This window comes from Penicillium taxi, assembly GCF_028828555.1.
Source record: "Penicillium taxi strain IBT 34144 chromosome Unknown utg000002l_segment0_segment0, whole genome shotgun sequence".
NCBI lineage: Eukaryota > Fungi > Ascomycota > Eurotiomycetes > Eurotiales > Aspergillaceae > Penicillium > Penicillium taxi.
This window is the reverse complement of record NW_026643204.1, coordinates 1,212,040-1,229,739: the sequence shown is the minus strand read 5'-3', so window position 1 is coordinate 1,229,739 and position 17,700 is coordinate 1,212,040. Positions and strand designations below refer to the sequence as shown.

The window sequence follows — 17,700 nt, the reverse complement described above, 5'->3', positions numbered from 1 at the left end:
TATATTTAAGCTATTTACTCTAGCCTTTAGATGTTGGTCTTTTGAAGTTTATGAACACTAGCATTCTGAAGGTACGACGGAGTCTAGAACAACATTATTTACCAATAATGATTTCTTGGCTATACTTCCTTCTATTCGATGAAAGACTTTCAAGATGTCAACCATTCGATTAGAGTTTGATTATCAGGGATCTGGCCTATGAATCCATATTTGGTTTGTGATGGACTCCTCATCGACCATCAACCCATCTCTGAAGACTGATGAGCGTTTTCAGAAAGTTGGCCATAAGCTCTCAAAAGCTACCTAGGTGGCCATAACTTTATGAAATAAGCACTTATTGCTAGAAAGCTTATAAGAGTCGCTCATAGTCTCTACTATGAATTATAAGCTACTCGAGAGGAGCTTAATGATGTTAGGGGTGAGGCCTTTTACGTAAAGTCTATCGTCGACCTGGAATCATTACTTCTTCAGGGTTGAAAAAGAATGAAGTGATTTCAGCAGAAATTAGACGATAGAGAAGCTTTAGAAGCTGAGACCATATTGGAAATAGGTGATGCGTCACATCATACGCGAGCTTAAGATAGTATCTAGGCAGCAGGGAAGAAGGTTACAGCGTTGAATCTAAATTTGAATCATACTTGAACAATTGAATTTGACTTTTACAATTGACTGATATTGAATATATAGGTTGTGGTTAATGAATTTGGATATGAAGATGAAGTTGAACTCTTTGCATTTGGGTGGTCCTCTGAATGTTGGTGTTCGGACCCGAGTTAGCGTGGGTCCGTAATAAATTGGTAATTTATGAAAGAGGTCGTAAGGTCGTAAGCATCTTTCCAATATTCTGCCCTACATTCAATGCTTGTATAAAACCCACCCTTATTCCGCGAAGAGAAGTGAGACACTTCCTTCATTCTGCATGTTTCCTACATCAGGTATCATGTTCTTGTCGTAACTTATTTACTTTGCACCAGACCATTCTCTACTCTCGTTATATTTGGTTTCTAAAGCTCATTTACGATGCCATCATTCCGATCTCTATTCTGGGTACTCTTTTGCCTCATACAGGCCATTGCTCCTGCTACATGTTATCCGATTGAATTATCAAAATGGACTGAAAAGAGGAGTGGATTATTATCAGTACTTGGAGAGGTCGGTTCAATTGTCTTGACTCGAAGTGATAAGCAGCCAAGGAACTAACAAAGAAAGACTTCGTATATTGTCAGGTCTCGTGACACATCAGACCACATATACCCTTCTCCCTTTACTATTGCCCTATACGAGAAAGTATGGGGAAGTACTAGGACACTCGTCCAATGACGACACCTCTCCTCCGTTCACTATATCGTTTTTTTTCCATCGACTTTCCTTCCCTTTCCTCAAGTATGCACCAGTATCATTTCATCAGATCTCTCTACCTGGTATTTTCACAACCGTCATGATCCTGTTAGTTTTGGTATGGATCGCAATATTGGCGGTAGCACTCGTTGAATTTGGGACCTATCTATGGAATCGGAAACAGGATGCAATTTTTGCGGCTGAGAGCCATGAGTGTTGTGAAGATTCGGCTTCTATTTGTGAGGCATTGATAAAGTCGCCTTTGCAGCAAACTGCGGCCCATGAGGGTGATATTATGTCGTCGAGTGAATACGAGTCGGATTATGATTCTGATTCTGGATCTGAGTCGGACTTCGAGGAATACCAACTGGATGAACGTCTTGATATCTAATTGGTACATCATGTAATTACTTCATATACACATTAATGTCCACTCTAAAAGTTGTTTGAATCAGAAACTTGATGTTAATTTAAACATATATTACAGACACTATGCGTGTACTTGGGTACTTCAAGAGGCCCCGTGATCGTTACCCAATCTAAGCTGGGCTCAAAAACAAAACTTGCTAAATCAAGTCATTATCGTCAAAAATGTCTTCAAATTCGCTGGTCCACCTCCAAAGGCTGGTAGCGGGTTTGGTTATCGATTTCCTTCTGGCGAGGACCGACATCAGGGCCACTCTCAGCATTAGTACGCTGGAACTTATGCACAGCAGCACGGCCAGGGTCCTGATCGGAGCCAATCTCAGAGTTGAAGCTGACATTCTTGGAGGCATCAGAGCTGAAGTTGCTCTGCGACTTCTGGTTCTGATGATCGCCAGTATCTTCGTCAGTGTAAGACGGAGCTTGGTTGTTGTTGTATTGGCTACTACCACTGGCTTGGGACTGGCCAGCGTGCATGCCCATCTGCTGCTTTGCGGAAGTTGAGCCACCGACATAACCAGATTGAGAAAGGTGGGTACCAGGGAAGTCTCCCTGGCCATCTAGTGCCTCGGGGTACTTCTCCTGCTGCAGACGGTTCTCACGAAGGCCACCGGTAGGTGCGGATGGGAGTGTTGTCGCTGCAGAGATGTCGGTGGTATTCAATGTCGAGTTGCTGCCGGAGACACCCAAAGGTTCTGCGCCACGGTTTTTGCTGAATGCACCACCGTTTTTAATAGACTCAGCGGCGAGAGAGTCATTTGTGATGGGGCCCGCGGGCTCGCGTCTGGGCTGTTCGTAGGCAAGAGGATCGGTAGTGACCTTGGTACTACGCGGACCGGGAGGGATGGGAGTGCCCTGAAGATCCATTTTGAATAAAATTGCAAAAAGTATAGATGGGAAATAGCTCAGAGTTTGAGGATGTCGTAGAGAAGCTCAGAATTGGTTATTGACTTAAATCATGGACATTTTCCCAGTGGCATTACTAGGATTATATAGTATAGCAATCATAGATGCCAATCATTTATCAGGTTGTGATGTCACAGTTACGATACCTTGTACACTTTCATCAAGTTTCATGCATGAAAGGAATCTATGATATCCTCGACAGTAACGTCAACCACTACGATGAACTACATTGAGTGGCGGACTGGGGCATTTGATAAGGACTAGTGGATCTTTATTCTAGACCATGATCCACATTCGCTGTGATCTGTACTTCGTTTTTGGGTCCTGTCTCCACATGTTTATTTCATCGTGGATCATTTTAGTTGAAAACAGGGCAGATGGCGAACTAGTGAGATTGACGTCAGAAACTTCTGCAAAAATCTCGCAAATTCAAAACTCAATAGACCAAGACCAATAAATAATTGTTTCATCTTTGGAAAGGTTGCCGCCGACATCTAGACCTTTAGAAGATCATCAAAAGTTTAAAGATATATTTGAAACCATTTCCGTGAATGAAAGAATGCAAACTCCCAAGGCTGTTTGAATTATAAGCCTGAACCAACTGTCTAGGTGAATCATATAAAAGAACCCGAAATTTCGCTGCATTCCTTGAAGGATGTATTGATCAAGTTGGAGCAAAGGAAGAAAGTGCTAGAGGCCGTTTCCGACATGCTGGACTAACTATCGAGGATTTAGACATCTGAATTATCCGTTCCGCCGACAGGATTTTCTGAAGTAAAATAATTATTCAAGGCCAATTTCGGACAATGACCACTAATTATGAAGTCAATCAACCTTGATGTTTGAAGCAGTGGTCTCTTCCACGTAGAACGAATAATTGGTTGCAGTCGTTCTGTTCACTTGATAATCTAGACTAAAATATCTCTCTTTGAAAAGAACTGCCACTTTATGTCTTCGAGCTGGATTTCCATATAATACTAAAGGTTTATGGCTGATATGTTTTAATATCATGCGAATCTAGCGCGATAAAGTCACCTGACAATAAAGGTGCAGGGATGTTGCCCCTCATTCAGCTGAGTGACCTGCAATTTTCCTCCTGAGAAGAACAACACTCTGTGACTTTTCTGGATATGGCATCAACTACTTATACTGGCGTCAACCATGGACTTCAAGTTGGAAATAACCAGGGTCCGATCGAAGCACGTTTCTACAGTAGGGTTGATTATGTACCAATGAATTTGAAAAAGCAGACAAAGATGAAGCTGACGAAGTCTATAGCTCAAACGCAAACTAATGAAGATATTGATCGGATTTGGCTCCATAATCTACGTTGCCCCGACTCACTGGCGGTGAAAAACCGGCTGAAGGAGACCAAAGACAAACTAGTCCTTCAATCGTTCCAATGGATGCTTCACAACCCAGAGTATCTCAATTGGCGAGACGGGAAAGATGTTTGCTTGCTTTGGATCAAGGGCGGCGCTGGCAAAGGGAAAACGTCTCTAAATTCCCCGCCTTACTATCGCTCTTTTTTTTACTTACCATCGCGATAGCATGATGTCGATCGGTCTAATCGAGGAGCTTTCACGGACACGCGACGAATCCACTGTGGTGGCTTACTCATTTTGTCAAAACGCCGACAATGCGCTTAACACTCTGGAATCAATCATCAAGGGTTTAATCTTACAGTTAATAAGTCGGCAACCTGGCCTAAAGGAATCTCTTCGCAGCCGTTGGGACACTAGCCACAACCGGTTTACTGAGGATATGAATTCATGGATAAATCTATGGAATGTTCTCATGGACATGTTAGACCGCTGTAACTGCTCAAAGATATTCCTTATCGTGGACGCTCTTGATGAGTGCCAAGATAATGGTATGGCGGACTTCTTTAAACGCCTGGTTCGTAATGGACTCGATCGGCAAGCCAAGATCAAATGGCTCTTGACAAGTCGACCATTAGACAATGCAGAGCGGGCACTGTTTGTTAGTGACGAGAAGGTCCAAGTCAGTCTTGATCTGAACTCAAAATATGTCTCTCAAGCGGTAGAGGCCTATATCTCTCACAAAGTGGATGAACTTAGTCATCTTTATAGGTATAAAAAGCCTCTACGAACAGAATTAGAAGCCGAGCTGAGTTTAAAGGCCGAGGGGACCTTTCTATGGGTGAGCCTTGTTTGTAAGACACTCGAAAGTGTCAGCCAAGATGAGGTCCTGACCACACTTCGAAACTTGCCTCCAGGTTTACATCCTTTCTATGATCGGATATTAACCCAGCTACGCGAAGGCGAGCCAGATGATGTTTCTCGGTGTATGCGACTACTAAAGGCCATGATGCTTGCATACCGACCTTTAAAAATTGAAGAAATTCAAAGCGTGACGGGCCTCACCAACGAGGAAGATGCTATTCAGATGTTAGTCGGTCGCTGTGCTTCACTAATTAGGATGCAGGAACAAAACATCGAGTTTGTTCACCAGTCTGCTCGGGACTATCTCACTACGAAGAATGCTCAATCTATACTTGATTCATATGAATACCTTGGACATAATGACATCGTTCAAGGCTGTCTTTCTTTTTTATCTGGTTCGCTAAAGATGAATCTTGTCGATCTGCCGCGACCTGACTCAACCAAAGAATCATTTGATTTACAGGACGACAAAGAGAAGAAATCGCAACTTTCTTGTCTAGACTACGCGGCTACGTTCTGGGTACAGCATCTCCAGCACGTCGAATCAAGGACGGTAGCACATAGTGGGTTTAGTGATGGGGGATCAGTCAGTGGATTTCTTCGCAATAAGATGTTAGAATGGTTGGAATGTCTTAGTCTACTTGATAGGCTACCGCTAGGTATTAAAGCGTTGAATATATTATTCAATCTAACAAAGGTCAGTTGTTCATCACGTCTCATATATACCTAGGATCTTACTTATATCTGTCAAAGGACGGCCATCCTTTAGTATCAGCACTGGTGCAAGATACTACACGGTTTTTATTGCGACACTACTATACCATAAACAACTGGCCTTCACAGATCTATAGCTCTGCTATTATATTTAGCCCAGAATTAAGTATTGTGAAAAGGGAAAATTCAGATAAAATTCCAGGATATCTGAAAAGAGTTCCTCTGATGGAGGATACTTGGGCATCCCTGCTTCAGACACTGGAAGGACACTCGAGCTCGGTCACCACCGTGGCCTTTTCACCCGATGGCACGCAGATTGCATCTGGCTCTTATGACAAGACCATCAAGCTTTGGGATACCACAACGGGCGATCTTCGGAAGACACTGGAAGGACACTGGGGCTCGGTCGACACCGTGGCCTTTTCACCCGATGGCACGCAGATTGCATCTGGCTCTCGTGACAACACCATCAAGCTTTGGGATACCACAACGGGCGATCTTCGGAAGACACTGGAAGGACACTCGAGCTCGGTCACCACCGTGGCCTTTTCACCCGATGGCACGCAGATTGCATCTGGCTCTGATGACAACACCATCAAGCTTTGGGATACCACAACGGGCGATCTTCGGAAGACACTGGAAGGACACTCGAGCTGGGTCTACACCGTGGCCTTTTCACCCGATGGCACGCAGATTGCATCTGGCTCTCGTGACACCACCATCAAGCTTTGGGATACCACAACGGGCGATCTTCGGAAGACACTGGAAGGACACTCGAGCACGGTCTGGGCCGTGGCCTTTTCACCCGATGGCACGCAGATTGCATCTGGCTCTTTAGACAACACCATCAAGCTTTGGGATACCACAACGGGCGATCTTCGGAAGACACTGGAAGGACACTCGAGCACGGTCTGGGCCGTGGCCTTTTCACCCGATGGCACGCAGATTGCATCTGGCTCTAGTGACAACACCATCAAGCTTTGGGATACCACAACGGGCGATCTTCGGAAGACACTGGAAGGACACTCGAGCTCGGTCAACACCGTGGCCTTTTCACCCGATGGCACGCAGATTGCATCTGGCTCTGATGACACCACCATCAAGCTTTGGGATACCACAACGGGCGATCTTCGGAAGACACTGGAAGGACACTCGAGCACGGTCTGGGCCGTGGCCTTTTCACCCGATGGCACGCAGATTGCATCTGGCTCTTTAGACAACACCATCAAGCTTTGGGATACCACAACGGGCGATCTTTGGAAGACACTGGAAGGACACTCGAGCTGGGTCTACACCGTGGCCTTTTCACCCGATGGCACGCAGATTGCATCTGGCTCTGATGACAACACCATCAAGCTTTGGGATACCACAACGGGCGATCTTCGGAAGACACTGGAAGGACACTCGAGCTGGGTCTACACCGTGGCCTTTTCACCCGATGGCACGCAGATTGCATCTGGCTCTCGTGACACCACCATCAAGCTTTGGGATACCACAACGGGCGATCTTCGGAAGACACTGGAAGGACACTGGAACTCGGTCCGGGCCGTGGCCTTATCCCTTGATTATACGCAGATCGCATCTGACTCTGGGCATCAAATCACCAAGCTCACGGATATCCCCAAATCGCTCAAAAATTCTAAATCCCTGAGGACCGTTTTTCGTGGTCTTTTCAAGCTCAAATCAAGCAAGAAAGTGAGCAAACCAGAAATTACGTCTATAGACTATCGCTACCTTCCAACCAGCAGTGGATCAGCCTTGAAAGGTGAAATTGCTACGGACAAGCTAGAAGGTAACCCTTCCTTCTTATATAGTCTATCTGTTCAAGAGCAGTGGATATGCTTTGAAGGAATGCCCTTCCTTCGACTATCATCAGAATTCCAGCCATCATCTTTTGATGTGCGAGGGGGTCATATAGCCATTGGATTTAGAAACGGCCAAGTTTTGAGATTTGAAATTGACCAACATATGCTAGCTAGGCTGAACTGGTATTTAAGGAAATCTGATAGTGGTTTTAACCAGAGCGATTAATAGCTAGAATATCAACACAGACAGATACGGTTTTTTAGCACTTTCAATCCAATTTGTAAAAAGATTATCTTGGGTTTTGATGAGGATCTAATTATCAGGGAGTGGGGATCATTGATCGAAGGTAAATCATTATCATCATCGTGAGAAAATAATTCAACTTAGAAAAGCCCTAAATGAGTTTTTCTGTATAGTTAACTATTCGGCTTCATTGCTTATTAATACAATAACGTCGAGAAAGCAAAAGAACTGCCTCTAATGCCGGCATGTTTTCTAATCCGATTCAAGAACGGCCATCACTTTCTTCACGTTCTCGGCCCACTCACGAATATTTTCTACGAGGCTGCGAGCAATTCCAGGTTTTATACCATTGCCGACAAGGAAATACGGGTTTTGATCCTTATACTTTGTAGATATGCTCAAGGTCAAAGCCATCGGATAGAATTACGTCACATGCTGACGAAATGCACTTTTAAGCCTCTCATCAGATACGGTTGATGCAAGCCGCTCGCCGTATTCTTTAACGGTTTGGTCTTTAAATCCTGGAATATTTAATGGACTCATATCCCTCTCGGTCAAGTCGATAGCCGCTTTCTGGGGTTTCATCTCTATTCCAGTTGAATAGGACGGAAGAACGTTGAAGATGTTGATTGGGGAATTAGATGTTCCGTCACCGCCAGCATTACCGCCTTGAAAAATGGGTCTACTCATACCTTGGGGTTGTATCCAGGCACCTTGGAAGAAGCTCTTCCAAGAATAGCGTAATGAGATGATATTAGAAGAAGAGACGATAGAGGAAGAGATAATAAAAGATATTTGAGATTGTAAACCTACATTTCCAACCAAGAATCTTGGTCTCGGGATTCGTCAAAATGGAAGTGAAAGTGAAGATAATGGTAATCATAATTACAACAGTTCATTAAGTAAAGCTACTCTATGCCACACTTTCCTCGCATATTTATAATACTAGCATATGATTGAAATACCGGGGGCTAATGACAGCAAATCTCAGTAAATAGAGCATGAATCTTCGAAAGGATATCTTGAACGAAGGCAGCTTCATCAGGAACCCCCAAGATACCTAGTTGCCAGTTCAAAGTAACGACCATGTCGCCATCTTTCCGTGTTACAATCTGGAAGTTCAGCGCACTTCCCGTGACATTCGCCGGCTGTGAGAACATCACTCTTTTTATATCCCAATTTTTCAATCTCAGATTGGTGATAGTAGAAAAAGAATCGAGTGAGGTTACGTCAAAGAGGACCGCATTACTGATCTCGTAAGAGGAATCACGACTCTTGCCTAGCTTTTCAAGGAACCACGGACGAAACTGGCTCAAATATCGTAAAAGCCCTATTGGTTGATTGGCAAGGGTACTTGCGCAGCATGCAAGCTGGCTTGTGGTTGCTCTCGCGGCATCCCAAAATGCGGTATCTTGCTTGAGACTGACTACTGTAGTACCAGACGTCAAGCTGGATCGCGTAGAAGGGACATATAGCGCTGAAACACTGTTTACCATTTGGTTCTCAGTATATACAGTCAACGGTCTCAGATCAACTACGATCTGTCCAAGAAGATTCTGAACGTGAGAACCTCGTGGAAGAACGCTGTTCAGTACAGTAACGACGAGTTGATTGAATAGTCCGGTGAATTTTACCCCATTCTGTCTGCAGATCCTCAAGACAGAATTTAGTAGAACATTCTCCACTAAAAGAGCCTCGGAACCGGTGTGGAAATTGGCAGGATCGTAGCACATAGCTTTCCCAGTCCAGGCATCCAGATACGCTATCGCGGGTTGAAATCCAAACAATTTGTATGCAATACTTGGCATATAGCCACCGAGAAGGTTGAGGAGTAAGTATGACCAGCTGATTGTCATATTGCATGCATCCTCCAGCGATGGTGGAAGTGGCAATGCAGAAGGTTGATAGATATTGCTTTGATCGTAAATGTCATGCGCAGTTCGGAGTCCCTCCAACAAGCTTCTGTGAAAAGCAAGACCTGACTTTCCATCCCCATGAGAGTGATGATATGCAAATATGATGTACATTTGGTGCACTCCCGGCGTCGCTGCTTCGTCGGAAATGGGAGCAATGCAAACTTTCCACGGAGGATGCTGGTCCACCGAAAGAAAAGGCTGGTCGTGTATTTTCTTAGTCACTTGCGTGATCCAGTGGAAGTCATTCCTGGGCGAAAAATATCCCGGGTATGAGCCGGTATCGACCAGGTGTAAGTGGTTCTGAAGGTTCAGGGATGAAGGACGGTGAAAACTCGGATGCTCAGTATCTTCCCCGTGAATAGTAGCACCCAGAATAGGATGAGTAGCAAGGCAGTGCTTCAAAGCAGGGATAAAGTAGTTCAGATCCTCTGTATCGCTATAGTTTGCGTCGTGTAGCGTGTAAAGGCCAGTCACGGCTAATGCGCCGTAGAATCCGAGAGCCTGACGCATAATGTAGCGCCTATCGTTTTCGCCTTCAATGATAACCGTTAGAATTGAATCAAAAGCGGAATTAGGGTAGAAGAATTTCCTCACTTGCTGAGCGAATAAATTCATCATTCCTTTGATGAGACATGCTGAGCTGATAGTGATTGAGCATATAGAAGAACCAGTTCGTTAAACGTCATTTAAAACAACTGAATCTATCGCATGGTAGAGGAGGTATTTATAGTTCTAGAGATATATGAGTGAATTTCTCTAAAATTACGCCAGCTCACCGAGATACATTCAATATCAGGGGAAAATGTTGTTTAGTTCGTTTGAATTCGTTTAGTTCGGTCATTTCGGTCAATTCGAACACACTAGAGAGAATCCGGTTAGTATAGTGGGTCTCCAGGTCTCGGCATTAAGCCGAGCTTATCGGTAAGTCGCGCTCCTCTCGGGTTCAACATTGAAATTACACGCTCTTTTTCAAATCTATGCATAGCTGAGTTTATCAATATGCCACAGCCTAGTGGGGCTACGTGTAGTCGGAGATGGCACCGTAAATCGCGTACGGGTTGTCAAACCTGCCGCTCCCGAAAGATCAAGGTATCTGTCTATTTCAGATCGTTCATTATTTAGTGCTAAATGAATCTTGAAACTTCAGTGCGATGAGCGACACCCGTCATGCCTTAATTGTACAAAGAAGAGATTGCGTTGCGACTTCATCAAGACTGAAAGTCCGACATCTTTAGTCCCGCAGTCGGAGACTCTAAATCTCGAACTTCTACATCACTTTACAATTTCCACTTTCGCCACGCTATCTCCTGATCCGAACATCCGTGATCTTTGGCGAATCGCAATTCCGCAAATAGGTTTCAATACGGATTATATTATGGATGGGATTCTCGCCCTTGCGGCCCTCCATGTCGCACGCTACAATAACGGACGGAAACATACTCTCCTCCAGTATGCGATTGAGCGCCATTCCGCATCTATATCGAAGGCCTTGCCACTAGTATCCGGAGTGACAGCACAGACTAGTACTCCTCTTTTTGTATTTGGGGTACTAACACTCTATTATAGTCTAGCGCGACCCATCCAGGAGAATGAAATGGTGGTTTTTGGAAGCGACGCTGTTCCCGAATGGCTATACATTATGCGAGGCATCGATGCAGTTGTATCGATGGAGACGTCCCTATTATCATCTCCCGTGTCCCTAATATTTCGAAGTACTTGGGGAAGTTTGGATTACTGGAAGGCTCATACTCCAGAGAAATACCAGGTTCTCACGGAGTTCGAGGAAAAAATATGGGCAGAAGCCCCTGAAAATCGAGAAAGACAGATCGTTCTACAGGAAGCAGTCATGGCTTTAAATCGGAGTTATTCCTTTTTTTATGGCCAGAGCTTCAAAGACCAGGATAAATTGCGAGGTTTCTATGAATGGCTCTTTGAGATTGATGACGCGTACCTGGCGCTCTTGAAAACTGGCGATAATGGAGCATTATGTGTGCTTGCCTTTTATGCGGTTCTAGTGAGGGACCTGGAGAGATTTTGGTGGATAGAAGAGTGGGCGGTTCACTTGATAAGAGGGGTTTATATGCTTCTAGATGGGGAGCATCGGCTGTGGATCAGATGGGCTATAGAAGAAATAGGATGGGTTCCTGAAATCAGTTAATCAAAATTCCTATTACCTATAGAATAAATCGTGCAAATCTTTTCTAGTGTCCATTACGTCTCTCCATAGATACTGCTGGTACTATCCAGAGATCTCCTCTTATTCAAGTGAATTGTATAGAGTAGGTAGTAACTTTTCATTCGCTCATGGCGCCGTTATATGGCTAATATATCTAATACATCCCGAAATTCAAGTTTGTTCAACCTTGAAATTTATCGGGCTAAGGCATCCGAAGGGAGGCCGTCCAAACCCTCAACAGCCTGTCGACCGACATTTTTAAGAGGCGCAGTATTTTTGTGCAATTCATCACCATTCACACGGACACTGCTTTCAGCTGTCGAAGGTCCTCGAAGAGCACTATCACCATCACCAGAGATGGGTCCCTCGATACCACCAGAGCCCACATTGACAGTTCGCTGATCAGCCGAGTTCCAGTCGCTAGCAACTGGGGGATCTTCCGGCAAAGGAAGGTTGGCCTTCGTGTTGTCAATTTGTTTTGACTTGTTGGTATTTTGATCGATAATGGACTAGGAAAGATGTTAGCACTGAGCAGTTTTCGATAATATCCCTACTCACTTTCATCTGGGAGACTTCAGAGTCGGAAGGATTGGCTCCGCCATTTTGTTTGGTAGCGCGGGACTCGGCCTGGCGCAAGCTCTCGCGAGTAACGTGGTAGTTCTGCTCGGACATTTTGAGGTAGAGGTTTATGATAGGTAGTCGACTTATGAGATTTTGTGATATTGATTGAGCCTCAGGAGTTGAAGTTTTAATATATGGGATCGAGAATGGTGACTACTAGCTATTCTTATAGATATCTATCACTGTGACGTTGCACATGAATGAACACCATGACGAAATTGTAGTAATCCAGCATCAAGTTGATAAGGTTGAACTTGTAGGGTACGTCATAGAAAAAACCAATACCTACATAGGTTTAGGTGGCGAAATGTATTCAATATCGGTTATCGCTGTGGATGTTGGATGTGCAGATTCTTTGAACTGGAACTAGCCTGCATCGCAACTGATTAGCAAGTACAGGTCTCATAACTTGGCATCGATGTCATGGCCCCGCTATAAAAAAATGGGCCATTCCCATAAACTATCGATGTACTGTATCGAGCTCAAATGATGTCAGATCTGATCTCTTTGACCGGGTTATATCCAACCAGATGGTATTCTGCTGATATTTGCTGTATGGCAGTTCCTATTGGCGGTTCATGGAGCCGCATCGTTATTCCGAATCAACAGCAACAATGCCGAATGATCAGTGCCTCAGGAATCAGGAAGCAGGGTAGGCAGTTATGCCGAAATCAGATCTCAGGAATCAGAACAAAATGATCCTGAGGACCACTGCCTAGACCAGCAATTTAGCAGTCTGATAAATCATAATCCATGAGAAATCGCTTTTGAAGATTGAAAGATGTTGACAGTTCACACTGTTCCTTATTTGGTCACCGACATTTCACCGCTTTCAATATTGTGGCAGAAAATGTTTCTTATCGCCTTTTCAGGCCGAGTGGGCGCATAGACTGACAGAAGACTTGGCGCATTCGTTGCTACTCTTATTTTTGTTGTGTTTGAGATCTCTCAAGATGCCCAGGGACCCATTGATTGGTTTGGTGGGCAAGGTAAGATTCATCCGCTGATCTATATATACAAGTACTGACCATGAGGGGCACAAAGCCATCAAGCGGGAAATCCACAACCTTGAACAGCTTGACAGATGCTACTTCTAAAGTTGGTAAGTAGATATTCAACAAATATTTCTGTCTGTATAAGTAATTCATTGGATCTGATAGGCAATTTTCCGTGCGTCCAATACCTTGCGATAGCCCCACCTGATCGAGAAAACACTAACCGCTGATCCGACAGCTTCACGACCATTGATCCCCAAAGAGCGATTGGATATCTGCAGATCGATTGCCCTTGTCAACGACATAATGTGTCCGACCGATGCCGACCAAACTACGGTGGCTGTCATGAAGGGCGGCGCTCTGTTCCCATTGAGCTATTGGATGTAGCAGGCCTCGTTCCTGGAGCTCATCAGGGACGTGGGCTGGGCAACAAGTTCCTGGACGATCTACGACATGCCGATGCTCTGATTCACGTCGTAGATGTTAGCGGAACCACTGATGCGGAAGGAAAAGCAACTCGAGGATATGATCCTTCAGTGGATATTGAGTGGCTGCGATCTGAAATTGTGCGCTGGGTGCTGGGAAACTTGATGGAGAAGTGGTAAGTTTAAAATTGCAAAACTAAACCCAATGAGCATTATTGATTGGCTTGTTCAGGGGCTCTATTAAGCGGCGACACGTTGCTATAAGTAAGTGCCTACGACCTTTATACCCATACAAGCGATTAATAACCTTTTTTTTAGAGGCCAATGCGATCGACACATTGCAAGGTCAATTCTCTGGATATGGAAGTAATTCTAAGATTGTTGGGCGAGTTCTGGATAAGCTTGCCTTGAAGGAACCTCTCGATGAATGGTCAAATGAGACTGTTCAGACCGTGGTTGAGGCATTCATCGATGAGAAATTCCCCACGGTATTTGCCTTGAACAAAATCGATCATCCTGATGCAGACAAGGTACGTGATTATTAGGAGGCGACAAGGAAGTGATACTTACGCAGCACGATTCAGAATATCAGCAAGATTGCCAAGATGCAAGATCCGAATAAAATCGTGCTTTGCTCGGCTATATCAGAAGTCTTTCTCCGTCGACTAGCCAAACAGGGATACGTCAAATACGTCGAGGGTAGCGAGTTCGTGGACACACGAGAGGATCTGATCGAAATGGGCGATCCCAATGGTGGAGATCTCAAGGAGATGGATGAGAAATTGAAATCGTGAGTCATTTTAAGAAGAAAAAGCCAAAATAAGAGGCTTTTGCTGACTTTACTCTTAAAAGTCGCGTTGAGAACTTGAAGGACATGGTGCTCTACCGGTTTGGATCCACCGGTGTAGTCCAGTGTCTATCTCGGGCAGCAGAGGTTCTGGGTCTTGTGCCCATTTTCCCAGTCAGAAATGTCCAGACCTTTGGCTCTGGATCTGGAAACGCAGTATTTCGCGACTGCGTTCTGGTTAAAAAGTAAGTCATTTTGGATTTAGGCTTCACTGAGTATTGCTGACTCTGCTGCACAGAAACAGTACGGTGGGTGATGTCGCCCACAAAGTGATGGGCGATGTTCCGATTTCTTATATTGAAGGAATCGGTGGCACTCGTGTATCCGAAGAGGACGTTGTCGCAGTTGGGAAAAATGACGTAAGTTGCGTCTTGAAATCTACATTGAAAGCATATACTAATATCGTCCAATTCAGATTTTATCATTCAAGGTTGGCCGGTGAAGTAGAGTTATTGCATCTATGTACATACTTGTTTGAAGTGGGATAACGTTTGCCATGATACATCCTGAAATGAATAATTTGATCACATCCATTTCCAAATTCACGTCAAAGAAAACAACTTCACCTATTATTTGGAAAAGCAAAGAGACTAGGCAGGGAATGTCGTCGCCTCTAAGGTTAATTGTGACCAACAACGGCATAGCAGGTTGGCTCCTCTCCTGGATTATATTATCTAGCTTTAAAATGACATAGAATATGTACATATTTATTCTCAAGATTGGTTCCACTGCAAAGGGTAAACCAACTCAAAAGGTAGCTCAGTGAAGGAATTTATCACCGAATTGTTCGAGAGAACTAGCCTCTAAACCAGCCTGGCTGACTGCAGTTCGGAGTCTGTTGGAACTCGTCGACGTCACTTAAAATGCCGATTCCGCTAAAACAGAGTCGTGGGAGATTTCTCAATCGGGAAAAAGAATTCAATAGGGGTTGAGAGAATTGTTCCTTTGTTTATGGCACAATCTGGTGATATGTGTCTTATTAGCATTTTGTTTCATCCCCAGGGTGATAAAGAAGTATATCATTTTAGTTTCCTGCACAAGGCCACTTCGTCCAATTCTTCAATACTGATGTAAGCATCTCATCCACAACCGGAAATATCGTATTGTCATAACAATACTTAGAGGGGGGACACCTCAAGACTGATGTTCACAGCCAGTCATTTTTCTCACTGTAAGATTCGAAGGTTGGAAGAGATCATGAGGAGGAAGTTAATAAGAGGCTAAGTAAAATTGATTCGTGAGTCAGTGACTTGTCTACCTGATAACGTAATTGCCTAATTAGTGTCTGATTTACTCTCAGCTTCAGGGACCGAACCTTCTATTTAGTACCAGCACACTGTCCCTGTAAAAATCCTCAGGTTGACGTCTCAAATAATATGGCTGAGACATATGCAACTGATGTTAGTGATATTGATCCTAATATCAAAGCTCTTGCCGAGCGTATCAAAAATGGACAAGCCACCCGAATTGTCGTGTTGGCCGGAGCAGGCATTAGTACAGCAGCAGGAATACCTGACTTCAGAACCCCCAAAGCTGGCCTTTACGACAAACTTGAACCACTCAAATTGCCATATCCGGAAGCAATTTTCCATATTAGCTACTTCTCTCACACGCCGGAACCATTTTACGCAATTGCACGGGCCCGTCATCCATGTAACCTGAAGCCAACTATCTCCCACGCATTTCTGGCATTACTTGTGAAAAAAGGCTTTCTCCATTTTATATTTACCCAGAACATTGATAGTCTGGAGGAAGATGTCGGCATTCCTCCTAACAAGGTTTTTCAGACTCATGGAAATTGGAAGGATCAACATTGCTATAAATGCAAAGCGAGGTATCCAGATGATCTCATGAAAAAGGCCATTCGATCGGGAGAGGTGCCCTATTGTCTAAGCCCACAGTGCAATGGTGTGGTGAAGCCTGATGTTATCTTCTTTGGGCAAGAACTATCTAATGATTTTGAAGAAAAAGAGAAACTTGTTTCGGAGGCGGATCTCATGCTTGTTATGGGGACTAGTCTCAAGGTCGCGCCTTGTTCGAGTTTTCCACTCTTGGTGAAAGAAGGTGTACCCCGTGTTCTGATAAACATGGAGCAGGTGGGAGATATCGGGCGCAAAGATGAAGATGTGTGTATCCTTGGAGCTTGCGACGACGGGGTTCGCAAACTTGCGGGTGCTCTAGGGTGGTTGCAGGAACTTGAAGCTCTCTGGAAGAATGCGGTGGAATCTAAGAAGGAGGACGTGAACTTTGAAGGCGGGCCTACTTTGGATGAATGCATTGGAAATTTGGTTAGTAGCATGGGATCCAAGATGATCTCTGATGGACATAAGAGAATGTTGGAGAATCATTTAGGTCATAAACTTGCACATGTCATGGCTAGAAAGGCTGCGAGACGTTAATTGATCAAATATTCGACTTTGTTCACTCAGGATTACTTAGATGATGTTGGGGTTAACTAGTATCCGCAGATGCCCGAGCTGTCAGTCTCCCCCTTACTCAGAAAACGTAAGAGGAAGAAATTCTTTTGGGGAATTACTACAATTCCATTAAGAAAGGCGATTCTACAAGAAAGCAAAGTCTCAATTATGCACTCCACAAGCTGAAATTAAACACCATTTCTTTAGTATCTGCATGTTGGGAACGAGAAGACCTTTTCTCTTTTCGTAATTCCTTGATCAATATTATCGCTCACTGGGCTGATACCAAGCATGAGCTAGAGTCATGTCCCGTTGATTTCGGGGAGGAGTTACTCAGAAATCAAGGCGAAATGGATCTTTTGGAGAGTATCTCGGACATTGTTCATCAGCTCCAAGACACAGGGCTCATTTCATTGGGAGGAGACATGACACGGCCCAAGTATTACCAACGAGCCGTTGAGTTGAATGAGCAGTTCAAAAACGAATTTTTTTGGTTTGGCCGAGAAAGAGGACCAGAGGATTTGCATGCAAAAGTGCGGCCTTGCAATTAAAACTAGTCTGTTTGTCCTGGAATGACCAGAACTTGGCCTATTTGACTTATCATCTGATCGGGCATTTATCTGTAATAAATGATCACTTCATATTCGAGAGATACATTAGCTGGGTGTAAGACTTTGCGGTCCAGTT

At 44.3% G+C, this 17,700-nt stretch overlaps 8 protein-coding genes across 8 annotated transcripts; 5 read left to right on the top strand and 3 right to left on the bottom strand.

The window, feature by feature from the left end:
• Nucleotides 1-1,438: 1,438 nt before the first annotated feature.
• N7495_002386 (uncharacterized protein) lies at nt 1,439-1,729 on the top strand (the record flags this gene model as incomplete). Its single annotated transcript, XM_057205055.1, has 1 exon — nt 1,439-1,729. The coding sequence occupies one exon, from the start codon at nt 1,439-1,441 to the stop codon at nt 1,727-1,729; it is 291 nt and encodes a 96-aa protein (XP_057065662.1).
• Nucleotides 1,730-1,935: 206 nt separating this feature from the next.
• N7495_002385 (uncharacterized protein) lies at nt 1,936-2,628 on the bottom strand (the record flags this gene model as incomplete). Its single annotated transcript, XM_057205054.1, has 1 exon — nt 1,936-2,628. One exon carries the CDS (start codon nt 2,626-2,628, stop codon nt 1,936-1,938), a length of 693 nt encoding a protein of 230 aa, XP_057065661.1.
• A 1,169-nt stretch (nt 2,629-3,797) lies between these two features.
• On the top strand, nt 3,798-7,598 carry N7495_002384 (G-protein beta WD- 40 repeats containing protein; the record flags this gene model as incomplete). The annotated part of the gene is made up of 4 exons (XM_057205053.1): nt 3,798-3,879; nt 3,946-4,162; nt 4,218-5,550; nt 5,607-7,598. 4 exons carry the CDS (start codon nt 3,798-3,800, stop codon nt 7,596-7,598), a joined length of 3,624 nt encoding a protein of 1,207 aa, XP_057065660.1.
• A 989-nt stretch (nt 7,599-8,587) lies between these two features.
• On the bottom strand, nt 8,588-10,147 carry N7495_002383 (alcohol acetyltransferase; the record flags this gene model as incomplete). The annotated part of the gene is made up of 1 exon (XM_057205052.1): nt 8,588-10,147. One exon carries the CDS (start codon nt 10,145-10,147, stop codon nt 8,588-8,590), a length of 1,560 nt encoding a protein of 519 aa, XP_057065659.1.
• Nucleotides 10,148-10,907: 760 nt separating this feature from the next.
• On the top strand, nt 10,908-11,690 carry N7495_002382 (uncharacterized protein; the record flags this gene model as incomplete). Its single annotated transcript, XM_057205051.1, has 1 exon — nt 10,908-11,690. The coding sequence occupies one exon, from the start codon at nt 10,908-10,910 to the stop codon at nt 11,688-11,690; it is 783 nt and encodes a 260-aa protein (XP_057065658.1).
• Nucleotides 11,691-11,902: 212 nt separating this feature from the next.
• Nucleotides 11,903-12,380, bottom strand: N7495_002381 (uncharacterized protein; the record flags this gene model as incomplete). Its single annotated transcript, XM_057205050.1, has 2 exons — nt 11,903-12,217; nt 12,267-12,380. 2 exons carry the CDS (start codon nt 12,378-12,380, stop codon nt 11,903-11,905), a joined length of 429 nt encoding a protein of 142 aa, XP_057065657.1.
• Nucleotides 12,381-13,282: 902 nt separating this feature from the next.
• On the top strand, nt 13,283-15,038 carry N7495_002380 (Ygr210 GTPase family protein; the record flags this gene model as incomplete). Its single annotated transcript, XM_057205049.1, has 10 exons — nt 13,283-13,318; nt 13,374-13,431; nt 13,490-13,499; nt 13,563-13,925; nt 13,982-14,013; nt 14,068-14,279; nt 14,334-14,539; nt 14,602-14,781; nt 14,835-14,955; nt 15,012-15,038. The coding sequence occupies 10 exons, from the start codon at nt 13,283-13,285 to the stop codon at nt 15,036-15,038; spliced, it is 1,245 nt and encodes a 414-aa protein (XP_057065656.1).
• Nucleotides 15,039-15,972: 934 nt separating this feature from the next.
• N7495_002379 (uncharacterized protein) lies at nt 15,973-16,995 on the top strand (the record flags this gene model as incomplete). Its single annotated transcript, XM_057205048.1, has 1 exon — nt 15,973-16,995. One exon carries the CDS (start codon nt 15,973-15,975, stop codon nt 16,993-16,995), a length of 1,023 nt encoding a protein of 340 aa, XP_057065655.1.
• Between the last annotated feature and the right edge of the window lie 705 nt (nt 16,996-17,700).